The sequence below is a fragment of the Peromyscus californicus genome, unplaced genomic scaffold, assembly GCF_007827085.1.
Source record: "Peromyscus californicus insignis strain IS unplaced genomic scaffold, ASM782708v3 Scaffold_20__1_contigs__length_68692818, whole genome shotgun sequence".
Taxonomy (NCBI): domain Eukaryota; kingdom Metazoa; phylum Chordata; class Mammalia; order Rodentia; family Cricetidae; genus Peromyscus; species Peromyscus californicus.
In genome coordinates this window covers 21,715,813-21,736,368 of record NW_026294503.1, presented here as the reverse complement: position 1 = coordinate 21,736,368, position 20,556 = coordinate 21,715,813, and the positions used below count along the sequence as shown (strand labels likewise).

The 20,556-nt window shown below is 41.7% G+C and overlaps 1 protein-coding gene across 2 annotated transcripts in view; it reads right to left on the bottom strand.

Annotated features, from left to right (window-relative positions):
- Mtbp (MDM2 binding protein) overlaps positions 1 to 20,556 on the bottom strand; it is a 74,718-nt gene that overhangs the window by 34,437 nt on the left and 19,725 nt on the right. For both annotated transcript variants that reach the window (XM_052747826.1, XM_052747827.1), the window contains 3 exons: positions 19,047 to 19,164; positions 8,955 to 9,128; positions 7,119 to 7,226 (listed from right to left, as the gene is read on the bottom strand). In XM_052747826.1, the coding sequence (XP_052603786.1) occupies positions 7,119 to 7,226; positions 8,955 to 9,128; positions 19,047 to 19,164 (400 nt within the window). The remainder of the gene's footprint in view (positions 1 to 7,118; positions 7,227 to 8,954; positions 9,129 to 19,046; positions 19,165 to 20,556) is intronic.

Sequence of the window (20,556 nt, the reverse complement as noted above, 5' to 3'; positions counted from 1 at the left end):
TTGGATGAAGGAACAACCATGGAACAAAAAAAGGATTCCTCCCCAGCTGTGGTTGTGTTCACCTGTAATCTTAGCGGACCAGAAGTGGTACTAAGAGTGAAAGATCCAAGAGTTCAAGGTCATCCTCAGCTATATATCTATTTCAAGACTAGACCACATGAGACCCTGTCTCAAAAATCAATTGATCAATAAATAAAGAACTGTTCTGTCACCCAGAAAGACACACATGGTATGTACTCACTCATAAGAGGATATTAGATATAAAGCAAATGATAACCAGGCCATAATCCACAGCCCTAGAGAAGCTAGCTAACAAGGAAGACCCTAAGAGGGAGGCTTGGATCTCCCTGGAAAGGGGAGATAGATGAGATCACCTTAGTAAATTGGGGACAGGGGGTTGTGTAGAGGGGAGGGGAGGGGGGATGGGGACATGACAGATCGAGGGATCTAGATGGCCCAGTTGGGAGAGAGAAAGCAATGAAAGAGATATCTTGATGAGGGGCCATTAGGGAGAAACCTGGTGCCAGGGAAACTCCCAAGAAGCCACAAGGATGACCCCAGCTAAGACTCCTAGCAATAGTGGAGATGGCCTTAACTAGCCTTCTCCTGTAATCAGATTAATGACTACCCTAATTGTCACTAAAGAACCTTCATCTAGTAACTAATGGAAGCAGATGCATAGATCCACAACCAAGCACTGGGCCAAGCTCCAGGAGTCAAGCTGAAGAGAGGGAAGAGGGATTATATGAGCAAGGGTCATCAAGATCATGATGGGGAAACCCAGAGACAGATAACCCAAGGTCCTGGGAGCTCACGAACTCAAGACCGACAGCTATGGAGCCTGCATGGGACCAACGTAGGCCCTCTGCGTGTGGGTGATAGTTGTGTAGCTTGGTCTGTTTGTAGAGCCCCTAGCAGTGTGACCAGGATCTGTCCAAAGTGCACGAACTGGCTTTTTGGAATCTATTCCCTATGGTGGGATGCCTCGCTCAGCCTTGATGCAGGAGGGAAGAGCCTGGTTCTACCTCAACTTGGTATGCTATACTGTGTCGACTCCTTACCCTTTCTGAGGAGTGGACAGGGAGGTGGGTAGAAAGGAGGTTGTGGGAGGGAACAGGATGAGAGGAGGGTCTATAAAACAAATAAATTGAATTGAAAAAGAAGTGTTCTGTCCTGGAACATCAATATATAACTCTATAAGAGGTATAGGAAGAAGAGAAGTGGACAAGTAATTACTAAAGATCTAAAAACTTTGAGGATGTTCTATTAAAATGGCCTATCACATATCCAGCTTGGGAAATAGGGTATGGAGTTGGGGGTGAGGGGGACACACTATCATTCAGAGTCAGGCTTCTGGAGATAACAACTTCAGGGAGCCAGTCAAACCAATAAAACACAAGCGCACTGCAGTGGACAGGAGCATTTCTAAGAGCAGATCAAGCATATGGCACTGTGTTATAACATAGTCCACAGCTCAGCAGAAAACTTAGCTCTGCTGTTACAATGTTAACTGATCCATGCCTTCACTATTCAGGGTCACTAGGAAGGAAAACGGGAAGTGAAGATGCCTTAGAGACACTCATTCTTTATCTGCCACAGTTGACTTTAAGAAAATCCCTGAAACCGGATACATATAATTACACAGTATCCAAAACTAGCTAGAGGGCTGAGGATAGCCGCCTGCCGACACAGAGGCAGAGAGGTGAGGATGGGCACCCGTGGACACAGAGAGATGAGGATGGGCACCTGTGGACACAGACACAGAAGGATGAGGATGGGCACCTGTAGACACAGACACAGAAGGATGAGGATGGGCACCTATGGACACAGAGGCAGAAGGATGAGCATGGGCACCTGTGGACACAGAGGCAGAAGGATGAGGATGGGCACCTGTGGACACAGAGACAGGGAGATGAGGAAGGGCATCTGTGGAGAGATGAGGATGGGCACCTGTGGACACAGAGGCAGAAGGATGAGGATGGGCACCTGTGGACACAGAGGCAGAAGGATGAGGATGGGCACCTGTGGACACAGAGAGATGAGGATGGGCACCTGTGGACACAGAGGCAGAGATGAGGATGGGCACCTGTGGACACAGAGGCAGAGATGAGAATGGGCATTTGTGGACACAGAGACAGAAGGATGAAGATGGGCACCTGTGGACACAGAGACAGAGATCAGAATGGGCATTTGTGGACACAGAAACAGAAGGATGAGGATGGGCACCTGTGGACACAGAGAGATGAGGATGGGCACCTGTGGACACAGACACAGAGAGATGAGGATGGGCACCTGTGGACACAGAGGCAGAAGGATGAGCATGGGCACCTGTGGACACAGACAGAGAGATGAGGATGGGCACCTGTGGACACAGAGACAGGAATATGAGGAAGGGCATCTGTGGACACAGAGACAGGAAGATGAGGAAGGGCATCTGTGGACACAGAGAGATGAGCATGGGCACTCGTGGACACAGAGGCAGAAGAATGAGGATGGGCACCTGAGGACACAGAGACAGAGATGAGGATGGGCACCTGTGGACACAGAGAGATGAGGATGGGCACCTGTGGACACAGAGACAGGATGAGGATAGGCACCTGTGGACACAGAGACAGAGATGAGGATGGGCACCTGTGGACACAGAGGCAGAAGGATGAGGATGGGCACCTGTGGACACAGAGACAGAGATGAGGATGGGAACCTGTGGACACAGAGACAGAGAGATGAGGATGGGCACCTGTGGACACAGAGACAGGAAGATGAGGATGGGCACCTGTGGACACAGAGACAGAGATGAGGATGGGCACCTGTGGACACAGAGACAGAGATGAGGATGGGCACCTGTGGACACAGAGACAGAGATGAGCGTGGGCACCTGTGGACACAGAGACAGAAGGATGTGGATGGGCACCTGTGGACACAGAGACAGAGAGATGACGATGGGCACCTGTGGACACAGAGACAGGGAGATAAGGAAGGACATCTGTGGACACAGAGACAGGGAGATGAGGAAGGGCATCTGTGGACAGAGAGATGAGGATGGGCACCCGTGGACACAGAGGCAGAAGGATGAAGATGGGCAACTGTGGACACAGAGACAGAAGGATGAGGATGGGCACCTGTGGACCCAGAGAGAGAGATGAGGAAGGGCATCTGTGGACCCAGAGACAGAGATGAGCGTGGGAACCTGTGGACACAGAGGCAGAGAGATGAGGATGAACATCTGTGGACACAGAGACAGAGATGAGGATGGGCACCTGTGGACACAGAGAGATGAGGATGGACATCTGTGGACACAGAGACAGAAGGATGAGGATGGACATCTGTGGACACAGAGACAGAGATGAGGATGGGCACCTGTGGACAGAGACAGAGAGAGATGAGGATGGACATCTGTGGACACAGAGACAGAGATGAGGATGGGCACCTGTGGACACAGAGACAGAGATGAGGATGGGCACCTGTGGACAGAGAGACAGAGAGATGAAGAAGTTTCGAGAGGCACTGCCGTTCCGCATTTGAAGTTTTCCCATATCATCTGAATTTTCAGACTGTATCTACATATTACTTTGATACAAAACTTATCTTTTAAAAACACTCTAGACGAATCACATTTTCCTTCTACAATAAACCTGTTATCCTAGAAACTGATAGGAATTCAACAGCCATTGAAGACTTACTGCCTGCGAAGCACCATCCCAGGCCCCAGACTCAGAGGATTCAGGCGTATGACGTTATACTAGGTGTAGCCTAGTGTATATTAAGGATGCAAGGCAGTTGGTAGGAAGGCAGCAACCACCTTCCCCTTTAGAACATCAGCTTTATGATGCAGGCCCTGGAACACCCTACCTCACTGATGTGGATATTCTCAGGGTCCTTGCAGATTCAGCCCAAGGTAAGAAACACAAGCTTTCTATGGCCAAAGATATTAACTGTAAAATCAGAGTTGCAATAATCTCTTTCTGTAAGATCTCAGCAAGGAAATCAGAAGCCTCAGTGTATTTTCCTTCTGTACAATCAACTGGTCGTCATTCCAAAGAAAAAGCTATGCACAGCTTGCTTTCCCATGGAAGACACACAATGAGCAATGAGCTTCAGGAGTCAGTCCCTCGTTTTATTAACTAAAACTATATTAGAGTTGGCCTCGACTATGAAGAGTTCCAATTATACCACCGTTTGAGAGGCAGGGTAAGAAAGCACACTGACCTTAATAGCTGAGAAGGAAGGAGGAGAAGGAGATGAGGCTTAATACAGTGATGAACTACATATTTAACAAAAGGTTAAAAAAAAAAAAAAAAACACATGGCCAGGTGGTGGTGGCTCACTCCTTTAATCCCAGCACTGGGGAGGCAGAGGCAGGCAGATCTCTGTGAGTTTGTGGCCAGCCTGGTCTACAGAGCAAGATCCAAGAAAGGCTACACAGAGAAACTCTGTCTCAAAAAAATCAAAAAAAAAAAAAAAAAAAACTAAGCTTGTATATAAGCAAGAAATAAGCACTCAGGAAAAAACTTAAAACTCTGAAATGGGTCAGCAAAGGAATGCTATATTCTTTACTACATAGCAGTAATGAAAATTCATTACTGAGAAATATGGAATATCTAAAAGCCATCAGCTGAATATGAATCAGGATTTTAGTGGGTTCTATGAATTTTTAAAGGATATGAAGACACTGGTGTACTGAGTGTAATACTAGAGGCAAGCAACACTGCTTTACTATATTTACATCATAGTCTCTAGTTTAAAAGCTTTTCGGCATTCTTGAAAACTACTGAGATGAGGTATTGTTAACTCTCTTTCCAAGGATAAAAGTTATAAATTACAAAAATTAGGAATATTAAATTACAGTTAGGTTTTATAGCATTACTCCAATACAACAGATCAGATGCTTTTTAAAATAAACTGAACACAGACTCATTTAGAAAGTTAGATTCCAACAAGCTTTATTTGATATTCATGTTATTTTAAAAGATAATATGTCTCAATAGTATCATTAATTGGTACATTTTTATGAAACTCTCCAGTTCTTTATCATTTGAAACTGGTCAGGGAAATATTGGAAGAACTGGACTATCTATCCCATTTCATTGGTATTTTAAGGACATCTTTTTGAAGGTTTGTTTTATGCAAAGAGGCTTTTTATCTATGTCAAAGGACTGACTTTTAAGAGATCTTTTTGTTTAAATTCTTTAGTTTCCACAACATACGAATGTGCTTAAAAACATTTCTCTTCACACTTCACCATGGGACAATCACTGACGAACATACCCAGACATGCATACACTGAAAACTCTTGGCCCTCACTTTCCTCTGCCTCTTGAAATACAAAATTGTACAGATGCATTTTTTGCTACCCAAGTTTTAAGCCAGTCAGGGAAAGGATGCGATTTGTTCAGCAAGGATTATCATCATAAACGGATTCACTGGATCATTAATCTGAGCCCCAAGATTTAATGCTTCAGATTGCCAATTGCACATTTGTATGTACATGCTTATGTGATGTATACACACGAGTGTAAGTACACATGTATACATGTGTGGAGACCAAGGTATATTCCTTCATCGTTCTCCACATTCTTTTAACATTTAACTGTTTTGTGTGTTGGGGGATGGAGTATATGTACAGGCCAGAGGGCATTGTAGGTGTGAGTTTATTGCTTCTAGTGTGAGGTCCCAGGAACAGAACTATAGTCATCACATTGGCTAATGCCTTTACCTGCTAGGCCGTTTCACCAGCCTATCTATCCTCCAAGGTCTTTCCTGAGGTAGGGTCTCTTACTGAATCTGCAGTTCATCTCTTGGCTAGGCTGGCCAGCCAATGAACTCCAGAGTCAACTCCCCTCAAATGCAACATGTGCACACTACCACACTCACCTTCTACATGGATGCTGGGGATCTGAAATCAGGCTCCCATGACTGTATAGTAAGCACTTTACCAACTGAGCCGTGTAGGTCCCCAGGCAAACATCTACTACCGTTTAAATTTTTTTTCCTGTTCACCCTTACCTGTGTGTGTGTGTGTGTGTGTGTGTGTGTGTGTGTGTGGACACGTACTGCACAAGCCACAGTGCTTATTTCTTTTCTCTCCGTCCACCACCTGAGTTCTGGAGACAGACTCAGGTCATTAGGCCTGGTGGCAGCTCCTTTACCCACCGAACTATCTCAATTCCACTGAAACTTTTCCTTTTTAATAACACTTTCCTTGAACAAATATTACAAATTAACACACAATTACCTTAGTTTTATACAAGTGGAAAAACTTTGCAGTGTTTACATGAGTAACTGACTAGTGAATATTTTTTCTAAATATTCTAAATTAATTCTAAAATTATTTCTTATTGAATAAATAGACCATTGGATTCAATATAATTTAAAAGGCTTTAGGATAAAAGAGTACAGTTTTATTTTTTAATATATATTTATAATATTTTCTTCTTTATGTAACTAAAGCAGTATCATAAATTTAAGGAGTTTCTTAACAATTTTATATCAGTGATTTAAAGCAAATTGTTATTAGGCAACACTGCACATTTAATATTTATAAAAATGCAGATTGATAACCAATTCAATAATAATGATGGAAGAAAAACATCAGATCTCTTCTTAAACAAACAGTGTTAAGCCTCTCAGCTAAGGAAAACCCATGATGCTAACTTCAGTATATGAACTAAGCCCAGTTATCATTAGTTATTAGTGATGGTTAAACTGAAGAATCAATGTGCAAGTTACCATACTAATTTCTCTAGACTTGCACTTTCTTCTATTTTCAGTCTCTACCCTCCTTCAAGAAAACTACATAAGGATTAGATGCATTAAGTAGAGTAACAAACTTCTGTGTCTTTTCTAGATATGGTTTAAAGTATACAAATTTAAAATATAAAATTTCCCTGGCAAAATACGTTTTGAAAATATTTCCAATCACATACTGACAATCAGGATATTCTGAATGCAGAAAAAATAGCATTGCAGACCTCATCTACCCTAGTCATCTATTTACATGCAGCTCTATGGATCACACCTAAAAGACAACATGTAGAGGAACATGTATGTAAACACAGATGACTCACACTAAACAGACCCACACTCTTACGGTGGAATCAAATGCCCATACTGGTACTTACTCAGGCATTCTTTCAAAGCCAAAACTTGAACACTGGCTAACTGTTTCTCCCTCTGTAAAATCTGCTCCTCAGAAAAACTTGGGAGTGATGAGAAGTCAAAAGGAAAACCTAAGAAATAAGAAAAAGTCAACATTAATGATATTCTATGCTAAGAATTAAAATTCAGCTCCTAGGAAGTGTGTTAGGACACGACTAGAAACATAAAAGCCAACCACTCACCTCTCTTGATGCTGCACATTTCAAAGTAACTATTAAACATGGGGAAATGAGCATACTAAATTGTTCAATATTTTAATCTTTGATCTGACTCTTAATTCCTTGAGGGATATGGGTACCAGGGTAACTTCACTACATAGTATTCTCTTTTGCCTACTTAGAAAACAAAACCAGAACATTTTCTCCTTTCTAAGTACAGGTTCTCACAGTCCCCACAATGAGCCACAGGTTCACCTGTCCTTGTCCGTTCCGTTCTTTGCATAATGAATCTAGTATAAAACTACACAACAGTTCCAGAACTGCCGTGGCTGATCCAGGCTCATCCTCTTTTCTTCTTGTATACAGTTCTCAGATAATTAGAATGTGCAGGAAATGCACTATCAGAAGACACAAAGGAAAGCTTGAGTTTGCTCCTCTCTCACCTTCAAGGGAAGGCTATTCGTACTTTGTTTAGGGAGTCATGTGACCCCTGAAGCTTGTAACCCAGAGAAGGATGCCTTCGGGTATCCTCAACTGTGCTATACGTAGGACACAAGGAGTCAAGACTCCATGTGCACCATACAGCTTAAGTCTTGGGAGGCTGGCTTGTGATGGATCCTGGGCTGTTTCTGTCTCTCTGCTCCCTGTCCGTAAATAATATGTCATTGACACAGCCAATACACACACACACACACACACACACACACACACACACACACACACACACACACACGTAGAACTTAATATAGAACCAAATATGGAACTTAGAAAAGAGAAAGACAAAAATCAATGAAGCAAAAGAGGCTTGAGAGAAAATAAATAGAAATAAAAAAAATTTGAGTGTTGAAAGCAGTAAACACTAACAATTTGGTATCTGAAATTAAAAGCTAATAGCTAATCTTTACTTTGTATATTGTAAAGGAATTAATTCTCTTCATTTTAAATTATAAAAAGGTTATATTAAGCCGGGCAGTGGTGGCGCACGCCTTTAATCCCAGCACTCGGGAGGCAGAGCCAGGCGGATCTCTGTGAGTTCGAGGCCAGCCTGGGCTACCAAGTGAGTCCCAGGAAAGGCGCAAAGCTACACAGAGAAACCCTGTCTCGAAAAACCAAAAAAAAAAAAAAAGGTTATATTAAAATCCCAGGATGGAGACAGGGAAGTGGACGCAAAGTCCCACCCCTAACCAAGAAGCTATTTGCAATTAATACCTGCCGGGAAAAGGAAAACCAGTTTTTCTCTGGTGGAGTGTCACTGGTATGTCAACCATACTCCAGGGCAGGCCCAGGCCAGGAGCGGTTTGCCAACACAAAATGGACTCCATGTTTGCTATGTGCTTTTTGTTCTTGTTTGGAATTTCCTGCCTTATTGAGTTTTGTTTTTCTATTTTTTGGTCCTTTTTTTGAGGCAGGAAGAGAAAGAACATGAACTTTGGTAGGTACGGAGGTACAGAAAGATCTGAGAGAAGTTGAAGGAGGGGACAGAATAGGACCAAAATATTTTATATAAAAAAATAAAAATAAAAGGTGAACTAATGGCAGAAATGGAGTTTCATTATTATTCCTTCCACTTAAAACCACGTCAATTAATTAAAGTACAAACAAGTGTGGGGACGGGTCTCTTCCAGCTGAGTGAATACTTACTACACTTGGCTTCCTCTGTCTCTGTTTTCATCCTCCCGTGAATGAAACTGAGTACAAAGGAGCCGTTGATCTGGCTGGCCGAGTGAAGCAGTGTGGCCCTGCACTTGGTCCTGCCATCGCCTTGCAACAGGAGGTAATAGCTGGAGTACTCGCCTTTCACGTCGACATCTGGAACTGAAGAACAGTGATCTAGGTAAGAATGGGAAACACTGCTCATCACACGGCAACTGTTGATCCCTTAGAGAGAACAACTGGACAGCTCCATGGTATTTGACAATGAAACAAAGCTGTCGCTCAATACATCAAGAACCGTTTGGTTGACCATTTAGTTGAGAAGATGTTGAAGCAGAAAGTCATGACAGCAATAAAAAGTATGGACTTTTTGTCCTGTATAATCCCTATGCACTCATTCTTTTGCTTCGACTTACTGAAGTTCCATATCTTTCTCATACAGACATGTCCATATTTCCAACATGTATGTGTGTGTATGTGTGTGTGTGTGTGTGTGTGTGTGTGTGTATGTGTGTGTGTGTATGAAATGCATGCATGTATGTGGGGTATATGTATTCATGTGGTATACGTGTGTGTGCATGTGTACATGTATGTGTATATGGATATATATGACAGCAAAAGTCCACATATGGTGTCTTCCTCAGTCGCTCTCCACATTATTTTGAGATAGTCTCTCTCACTGAACCTGGAGCTCACCCATAGGCTAAGCTGGCTGGCCAGTTAGCTCCAGAGATCTGCCTGTCTCTACATACCCTCCATTTCTTCAAAGTAGAGTAAACTGCCACTTAGAAGCACACACAGCTCAACTGGGGAAAGGAGAAGAGAACAGAAAAACAGTCTTCCACTAGTTCTGTTTCCCTGAATTCAACCAACAACAAAGAAAATACTGGGGGGAGGGGGTAACATGTTCATTTAAACATGTACAGACTTCTGTTTTAATTACATAGCAACTGCATTATACAAGACATTGTATAATGTAACCCAGCAATGCCTTAAAGTGCACAAGACAGTTTATTCTCTAACAAGCGTAAAACAAGGGCAATACAAGACAGGAGAACTGGAGTTCTGAAATAATGATCACTGACTCTCAAAGAGTGCTTAGATGCTGTGGAACAGTCTTTGTACACTGTAGAAATGTACGACTCTCATTGGTTAATAAAGAGCTGACTGCCTATAGCTGGGCAGGAGAGGCAGACTAGGAACAAACTGGAAGAAGGGTGGAGTCTTGGGAGTCTCCAGCCAGACACAGAGGAAGCAGAACGTGTACGAAATGAGGTAGAAAGCCATGAGCCACGTGGTAGAACTTAGATAAGAAATACATATTAATTTAAGTTGTAAGAGCTAGTTCATTGTAAGCCTGAGCTATCAGTCGAGCATTTATAATTAAGTCTCTGCGTCAGTTTGGGAGCAGCTGCAGAGACACAGAGAAACTCCGCCTACATTTAGATGCTGAACACGGAGCACCCTGTACATTTCTTTCCCTGCATAATTTCCAGAATTTTGAAAGCGAGATACCATAACTGAACTTTTCCTTTTTTAAATGTATATGGGTGTTTGGCCTGCATGCATGCTTGTGCACTATATGGTTTCCTGGTGCCTGTGGAAGCCAGAAGATGTGAGATCCCCTGTCCCTGAAGTTACAGATGTTTATGTTGGTGTTGGGAATAGAATCCAGGTCCTCTGGAAGAGCAATCAGGGCTCTTTTCTCTAGTCCCTAGCGGACTTAATTTGAACAATAGAAAATCACACACTGAATGAGAGGATCTCCAACATAGTATATACAATATATACATACACCTATGCAAAAATGCTAGAACAAAATCAGTACAATAATTTTATCACAACAAGTCTATTTCACATACATGATCTGTGAATAAATGCTTATTCCTAAACAAGATGAGTATCAAATAATTTTTGCAATTAGATTACAACAAAGACATCATCCCTGTTCATAAACAGTTCTTCTAGAAATGAATCTACATTAAGGTGATCAGAAGAGAAAAACAAGATTCTACCACAAGACAGAGCGACCTTAATTCATGGGTCATCTTAGAACTGGCCATTGAAGCTGCACGCATCTCTCAACTACGTTCTGTGTTTGTATTAGCTTGTTTCTTTGTGAGCCCTGTAAACACTGAATTCTGCAATGACAGCAACTTCACTTTTCCCCAAAGAAAAACATTGACTTTAAAAACTCCCAACCACAACAACTGCAGTCACTGAAAACATGTCTCGGACTTTTGGCAGGTGCTAATTGAAGACTTATTTAACAACTTTCACGCAAACTCTGCAGGAAGTACCAGACTTACGATTAGCAGTTATTTAATTGTGATCACTCCTCCTAAAGAAGTGAGGGGGAACGAATTATAAAAGACAATCTCTATTTCCGAATGCTGTATTTGCGCAATCAATCAGTGAGGCAGTGGTTGGCTTGCATGCTCCTTCATCAAGACATGAAAGCAGTTTCGCTACATGATACAGATAAAATGAGAAAGAAGAAACTACCAAGTGTCCATTCGTTGCATCAAATTTTATAAATTAACACAAACCATACTGAAGGTATGATATACTAAGATTAGAAATCCATTAGCTAAAAAAATTACTATTTTTACAGTGCTAGAGTTAAAGCCCAGGTCTAGTACATGCCAGGTAAGTGTTCTACCACTGAGCTCCATTCTCTGACAGATTCTATTGCAAGGAAATGAAGCCACCATCTTACATCAATAAGTTTTTTAGTGGGTTTTAAAACCTCCTAACACGCACGTTTTGTTCACAGTTAAACAATACAAAAATAAAACCAATGTAAATGAGAAATAATATTTCATATGAATATAAGGGAAAATAAAAATATCTCAAGACAACTGGGTAGGAATATCCTGACACACTGACAATTATTTTAATATATTCTCTTTAAGAAATGAAAAATAATAAAAACAGCTATTTTAATCATGCCAAGTTCAAGGCCGGCCTAGTTTACAAAGTGTATTCCAGGATGACCAGGGCTACACAGAGAGACCCTGTCTCAAAAATAAACTGTTGTTGGGAGTTTTTACTCTTTTTTCTTTTAGGGGCCTACCACCTAGCTCCCTAATAAATCACACACAGAGGCTTATTCTTAATTATGAATGCCCAGCCTCACCTTGGCTGGTTGCTAGCCAGCTTTCCTTAACTTTAAATTATCCCATCTACCTTTTGCCTCTGGGCTTTTCCCATTCTCTTCTGTAAGTCTTACTCTTACTGTGTGGCTTGTTGTGTAGCTGGGCGGCTGGCCCCTGAAGTCCTCCTCCTCCTCTGGCTCCTACATTTCTCCCTCTCCCAGATTTCTCCTATTTCTCCTCTCTGCCTGCCGGCCCCACCTATCCTTTCTCCTGCCTTGCTATTGGTCGTTCAGTTCTTTATTAGACCATCAGGTGTTTTAGACAGGCACAGTAACACAGTTCTACAGAGTTAAACAAATGCAACATAAACGAAAGTAATACACCTTAAAATAATATTCTACTAAAATAAACAAAATAAATGAATAAATAAATAAATAATCATGCCAAAATAAATATCAATATACAATCTAGACTTCAATGTAGGCATCTTAGGAAGCTATATTCTTTATAGCAATGAAACCATTGTTTAGTTATAAACTCAATTTTGAAATAATTCACAGGGCCAAGTAGGGGGCCACAAATGCATGCATGGGATCACTTTTGCACACACATACATGCACTCATATACATGCGCACACAACCCCCCCCCCCACACACACAAAGGAAAAAAATCTAACTTTACATTCCTAAAACACCTTCCAAACACATACAGACAATACTGATCCCTCACCGTATCTCCTGACTAAGCTTTGAGCAAGTTAGCATACAATTTAGGTGTTAATAAGACTGTTCAAAAAAAAATACGTTGTGTCTCAGTTCCAGAAAGAATCTTAACCAAAAGCTGTATTTACAACTATATGAAGCCTCCTACTGTGGAGATTACAAAACCAAGATTTACAAATTCTATCACAGCCATTTCAAATAAGTAGCATCAGGTTCATAAGCTAAGTACATTTTCTTTCTATTACAACACCTAAAACATACGATTTGAAAGCAACAATGAATAGAAAATATATTCAGAGGCTATCCTAGGGCCTCCAATTACAAACAATGACTTCCTTATTGTTGTATAGGCACAGGAAGCATGTTAGCTCCTGCAAAATAGGAAAAGGATATTGCAGAGCTTACAAAGTATTTATCCTCATTACCAGTGAGACTCAAGTTTGAGACCTACTTACTACTCAGGAGTTATCTTTCTCCGGGTAAAGGCTGAAGTCCCGAAACTCAGCTTCTCCATTCTTACTCTGTCTCCAAACACTTGAGTGATTCTCTTCAGTAACTGACACTCTCCAGCTGGGGCTGAAGCGTGCAACATGAGGGATACACACGTGAATGACACCACGTGCTTTTACGAGAGCAATGGCCTGTCCACTGACACTGGATTGTTCTCGGGCGCAGCCCAGCTCCACCTCTTTGTTTGACAACTTTTCTAACACTTAGCTAGTGCTAAGAATCACTGAACTACAAAGAAGAACAAAGCTCTACATTTACTTCAAAGGAGACTTCAGTGAGCCTTATCAAACAAACAAACAATGTTTGAGTGTGATAACAGCACTGTGGGTCTCACTCACTTCCTCCCATCCACCACCCTTCCCTACTAATGTCTTCCCCACATTTGATGTCTTTGGGGTTTTTGGTTTTGTTTTTGTTTTTTTGGCCCTCTGGGTTTGGCCAGAGCCATCTTCATGGTCTCTAGAGTAGAACAATTCACTGGAACCCCACGAGTTTACACAGCTGAAGGCTGTGGCTCCCCATCTGCCAGAGTCCCATCAGTGGCCAAAGATCCTCAGCAAAGGTAGGTTCAGCGACGCTTCCCCACCCATGACTGAATGTTGAGGGCTTGTCTTGTGCAAGCCAAGCACAAGTAACTGCAACTGCTCAGTTTGTGAGTTTGTGACTACATGAGTTATCTTGTGGCTACGAGGTTGCTCTGCCGGGCTGGAGAGATGACTCAGAGGTTTAAGAGCACTGGCTGCTCTTCCAGAGGTTCTGAGTTCAATTCCCAGCAACCACATGGTAGCTCACCATCTGTAATGAGATCTGATGCCCTCTTCTGGTGGGCAGGCATACACGCAAGGAGAACACTGTATACCTAGTAAATAAATAAATCTTTAAAAAAAAAAAAAAAGGGTTGCTCTGCCTTTCTGTCTTCCAGCTTTAACATTCTGTCTCTTTTTCCGTGATTTTTCCCTGCCACAGAGAAGGTAGAAAATGGATGATTTAGGGCTAAGCCCTCATCCATCACTTACTCTCTAAGGCAGCTGTGAGTTCTGCATTAAGAACTGATCACTGAAAACAGATGCTTCTCTAAAGTTGAGAGTAGCCTTGGTCCATGCCTATTTTCTTTTTTGAACATTTGTTCACAAATCTTATGTGAAAATATATACCCTTCTCTCCTTGGTAGATAGCTAGGAACGGAATTATTGGGTTGTATGATTAAGTATAAGTTTCATCTCAAAATGTTCTATTTAGCATCTCCCTCCCCACCAAAAAAAACGTGTGAAGTTTGCTACATCCTCAACATGGGATGGTCACGGGTTTCAATTACAACCATTCTAATGAGTGTCCTGTAACAGCACATTCTGGTTGTCATCTGCATTTCTCAAAAGACTAATGAGACTGAGCAGCCTTTCAGGAGCTTTCTTAGCCATTCATACATCTTCAGCAGTGCCATATTCTGAAAATCAAAGATAATAAATGCAATGTGCACGGCACACAGTGCTAGAATTCTGCCCTCACGCCAGCTACATGGCTGCGCATGCGCAGTTCAGGAGTTGAGCGGGAGGTCTTGAGTCTTGCATCATCAGTATGCGCTGGCTGGCAGCGTGGTCACACAATCTGAGCCTTAAAAAGCCGGATGCAGACCCCACCCTCTCTCTGCTCTGCTCCCCTCCCCCCACCATCTTTCTCTCTCTCCAGGCCTGGCTCTCCTCTCCCCCCACTTCCTCCCAATAAAACTCTCTGTAACTAGGTAGTCGTGGCCGTGGCTCGTGACTTTTCCGCAGGTAATCAGCACCGTTTATCATCCTTTCACACAGTAGGTCTCCAACACTGACAGATAACAATTTTTATCTGATCTTTATGACTTGAGATGATGATCATTGGATTTTTTTTAACAATTTTATAACATGGGTACTTTTCATTATCCACCTGGCCTTTCATGTAAATTGTATATAAAGAAATCTCTCTCCAGACACACAGGTTGATAATTTCATTAGTTCATACGATTCTTTCCCAGTTTTCTCCATAGCATGATTCTTGACAGATCTGCTTACTATCTCTTAAAAGCATCCCTTGCTACTAGACTTTAAAGCACATATCAAACTGAGCACATCCTAGTTCCCACCACAGGGATCTGCTGCTACTTAAGAACGGCTGTTGTTTGTTTTTGTCTCTTTTGTGGGGCCTGCCACCCAGTTCCCCAATAAATCACACACGGAAGCTTATTCTTAATTATGAATACCTGGCCTTAGCTTGGCTTAGTTTCTAGCCAGCTTTACTTACCTTAAATTATCCCGTCTACCTTTTGCCTCTGGGCTTTTCCTATTTCCTTACTTCTGTAAATCATACCCTTACTCCATGGCTTGCTGTGTGTGTAGCTGGGTGGCCGGCCCCTGGAGTCCTCCTCCACCTCTGGCTGCTAGATTTTAGATCCCTCCTCCCAGTTTTCTCCTTCTATATATTCTCTCTACCTGCCAGCCCCGCCTATCCTTTCTCCTGCCTTGCTATTGGCCAGTTCTTTATTAGCAGCGCATCAAGTGTTCTACATAGGCACAGTAACACAGCTTCACAGAGTTAAACAAATGCAACATAAACAAAAGTAACACACCTCAAAATAATATTCCACAACAAAGAACGGTTCACCTATAACAGCAACTGCATCTGTAGTTCAAATAAAAACATACATGTGCTTTACAAGGAAAGAAACTTGAAGAACTGATAACACCTGAGACACATACTTTGGCTCATGGTTCATGAATGAGTCCAGGTTCATTTTGTTGTTGTTGTTGAGACAGCAGTTATTACAACCGGAAATACATACCTCACTTGGAAGCTAACAAATATTTCTAAGCATCTGTAAGCATCAACAAGAGACAAACTCACGATATTAAACAGCAGGAAGCAGCAATGGGAAACAATGCAGCTGCAAAGAGGAGAAGGGCCTGCTGGCAACTGTAGGTGCGACAGCAAAACTGATCCTGCATGAGAAAGCAGCTTCGGGGCAAAGGCCCGAAAACATTAGCGATGTGACCATTTGGGTTAAGAACGAAGGGTCTTAATCTCTTCTACAATGTAAGCTTCAAGATTTTGTTTGATGTGGGTCAGGCATGTAAACGGTCCTAGTAAACCAGAGATGCTCAATTAAAATGTCCGTGGAAAACATGAATAATGCACACACACAACATGTACAAATGTTGAGCACATACATTGAGGTGTTCCTTTTACCATATATAATGTCTAAATCACTGCACACCTTGCTTTCTTCATGCAGTGTCTTCGGGACTGTTCCCAGTCAACTCTTACTGAATACAAAGTTAGAACAGGACTTACAATTACTTCTCAGCACTTATTTTCCATGCAAGAGTATGAAAACAATGAGTGGGATATAAAGAGTCTCTCCTTCCGCAGTAGTCCCCAAACTACTGTACCACATCTAGTGGACAGTATCCATTCCATGGTCAGGTAAATGAACCAAAAAATGTTTGACTGACTGGATGGATGGATGAACGAATGAATTAATTAATTATAATGATTGACAAAGTCACAAAGAAATACAACCAGGAGATTATTTTGGGAAACAGGATAAGTTTTAATTCAGAGACTCTGAGAACAATGATGACGAAATGTAGTTAGGGTTTGGGGATGACCCGAGAGTTAATGTGGGTCATTGAGAGAAGCTACTGTTAATGATGGAAGTGCCAGGGTATGAAGTTTTCTGGATCCAAGAGTTACTGAAACCAACCAAAACTTGCCTTCTCTCTCTCTCCCTCTCTCTCTTTTATTTAAAACAAAACTTGGCTTCTCTGTTGTGTCCATAGAATAAGTAGCAAATGTCCCCTTCAGGAAGGGTTATAGCTAGGAAAGGCCTTAATCAACTATCCTGTTTGATTTTGTTCTGCTTCTTAGAAGAAAGGAAAAGCTCCTGCAAGGAGCCAGTTTAATCAGTGCTAATGACCTGGACTAATCAGTAATCAACAAGCTTCAAACAGGATCGTGTCATCTATGTCATATGACTATTCCGAAGTCTCCACAGTTCATCCCTAAGTTTCAAGACGCAGTGATTCTAAAACCTGAAGTCGAACGACAAGTTTTTCTTAGCTACAATAAAAATCATGTGGAAACCAACCAACCAACCAAACACCTGAGTAAATTCTCCATCAAGAAACTAACTTAGAATCAGAACCTTTAACTTGGAAGCTTCTTAAAGTTGTACAAAGTTACAAGAAGAAAAAGAAGCAGTGATGAGCTACCCAGGACATACTCGGCTTATTGAAGGGATGCAAATGTTCAGTACACATTACTAGTCATAGACACACACAGTGCTGACAAACGGTTTCTCGTGACTTCATGCACTGTGAGGGAAACTTGACTGGACTGCTGCTCTATAACTGATTTCATGGAAGCACCTTAAACAACCCAGCTGGATCCACCCCCACATGAGCAGCTGAGACGGTTAAACCTGCACTTGCTCATGTTCTAGCGTTGTGCAACAGGCTCCACTAATATCTTGAACTGTGGAGATCTCTGTAAATACCCACCACAGCCAGCAGAGTAGGATCCCAGTGAGACAGGGAGGAAGTGCTGTTCAGCACGACTCAGAAGCTGATGTGAGTTCAAACTTGCACAGTCTGACACTTGGCAGCTTGTTTTAGGCATATTTGAGTATAGCACAATTTGGAAAAACATTTCCTGCTGAGAATTAACTCAGTCCCATGTACACAATAACGCTTAAAACATGATTACATTGAAGCTCTTTGTAAAGTATATGTGACCTCTTCCAGAAAGATGAGTTCTACAGATTGGCTCTGTGTGACATCTTAAGGGTCTGGGGGAAGATCTGGTGTGGTCTATCATTCAGATCGTGCAAAGGTCACTGGGCTATTAACTGTCTCTGTTCCCAGCCTTCTGGGCAGAAAACAAGTATACATTTCTTTCTATAAAGAGACGACAACCTACACAGAGAAACCCTGTCTCGAAAAACCAAAAAAAAAAAAAAAAAGAGACGACAACCCTGTGTGTAACATTCCTGGTTTCCCTAATGCTTATCTGTGAACACACGGACCTCTGTGGCCCCTACATTGAACATCCTAGATTACTAGTGGTATAAGTGCTTGGGGAAACCCCAGAACTCATAGCAAGGGTCTGTCAATGACGTGCTCTCTAAGTTCTCTAAGCAACAACGCCCTTATCTGTAACATGAAGATAAACCAATGTACAGTTATTATAGAAGTCATATTGCTTGGACTAGAGATGCCTCAGAGATTAAGAGCACTGGCTGCTCTTCTAGAGTTCAATTCCCAACAACCACATGGCAGCTTACAACCGTCTACAATGAGATCTGATGCCCTCTTCTGGCATGCAGGCATGCATGCAGACAGAACACTGTATATATAATAAATAAATAAATCTTTAAAAAAAAAAAGTCATATTGCTAAATACCTAGGATGCTGTGTGGCATAAGTAACCTTTTAAATAGTTAAGTTCTAGTGTCTTCAGAAAACCATACATACAGGTTCATATAATAAATGAACCATTTTATTTTTACCTGTTTTGTTCTTGAGATGTGTCTAAGAATCCAATATTCAAAATTAGTAACTACCTAATTAACCAAAGTTCTGCCTATAAAGTACTGCCCTTCTTAATGAACATGGTTAGAGGTATTAAAACAATACTCTCTAATCAAGAGTACTTCCACTTCAACTTTGATAATACATTATCTATATTATGTACCAATAAAACGACTGAAGGATGTAGAACTTACCACTAATTGTCTTGGGCCTTTTAGCTATGTATTCCTTCCACTTTCTTGAAGCCAGTTGGTTGGGAGGCGGAATGAGTACGTTACTAACAGTACATGGCAATACAAAAAGAGCACCAACCTGAAGGAAAAATAGAGTGCGTTTTTATCGATTGCAGACTGAAATTCGCTGTTAACAAATATCACGCGAAATTCACATTTCACACATTTAGCAATTATTGAGCAATGATTTTTCAAGCACTTCACTGCAAAATCTAAAGAAAAAGACCCCCATGACCTTCCCCACAAAATAAGAGAGCGAAGAGAAACAAAGAAGCAAAATACAAAGACAGATCCAAAATTATAGTCTCCTCTTTACTACTGGGTAATTATTTCTGAAAACTCTGTCTGTGGCGAGTGTTGGCTGGCAACTTGACAAGCTTTAAATATGCCTAAGAGGCAAGCCTCTGGGTACACCTGTAAGAAGCTATTTAGATTAGGCTAGCTTTTAGGCATGCCTGTGAGGGATTATCTTAATTAGGTTAAAGAAGTGGAAAGACCTTCCCCTAAAAGTGGTGGCATCACTGCCTGGCTTGGGTCCAGGACCGATTGAGTGGGGAAGCTATCTGAGCATTGGCAGTCATTATTCTCTTGATGGAGAATATTATTTTAAGGTGTGTTACATTTGTTTATGCTGTCGGACATTTGTTTAATGATGAAAATAGGTGTTGCATTCTTTTACATTGCATTTGTTTAACTCTGTGAAGCTGTGTTACTTACTGTGCCTGTCTAAAACACCCGATGGTCTAATAAAGAGCTGAACAGCCAATAGCAAGGCAAGAGGAAGGATAGGTGGGGCTGGCAGGCAGAGAGAGTAAATAGAAGGAGAAATCTGGGAGGAAAAGAAAAGAAGGAATAAGAAAAGGAGGAGAAGAGGACACTAGGGGCCAGCCACCCAGCCACCCAGTCACCTCGCCAGCCATGGAGTAAGAGTCAAAGTAAGATACATGGAAATAGAGAAATGAAAAAGCCCAGAGGCAAAAAATAGACAAGATAATTTAAGTTAAGAAAAGCTGGCTGGAAACAAGCCAAGCTAAGGCTGGGCATTTATAAGTAATAATAAGACTCTGTGTGTGATTTATTTGGGAGCTGGGTGGTTGACCCCCCAAAAGATCCAAAAGAGCAAAGACAAACGACAACATTCTTTCTTTCTTTACTCTAGACATAGTATAACCTGGTGCCTTAAGTTCCCCATCATGACAGACTGCACCCTTGAACTGAGAGCAGAAATGAACCCTTCCTCCCTGAAGGTGTGTTTGTCAGCCTAATTACCATAGCAACAGGAAAAGTAACTAAGACATTTGTTATTCATATCTTCTGTGCATTTAGGTTGTTGGGATGATTTCTTTGTGAATCTACAAAACCACGAGGAACTAACTGAGAGATCTAGTACCAAAAATGTGTGGTGCCATAACTTTAGAAACTTTAACTGTATTGACTATTTTTGTGGCTTGAAAATTAGAATACATCCAAA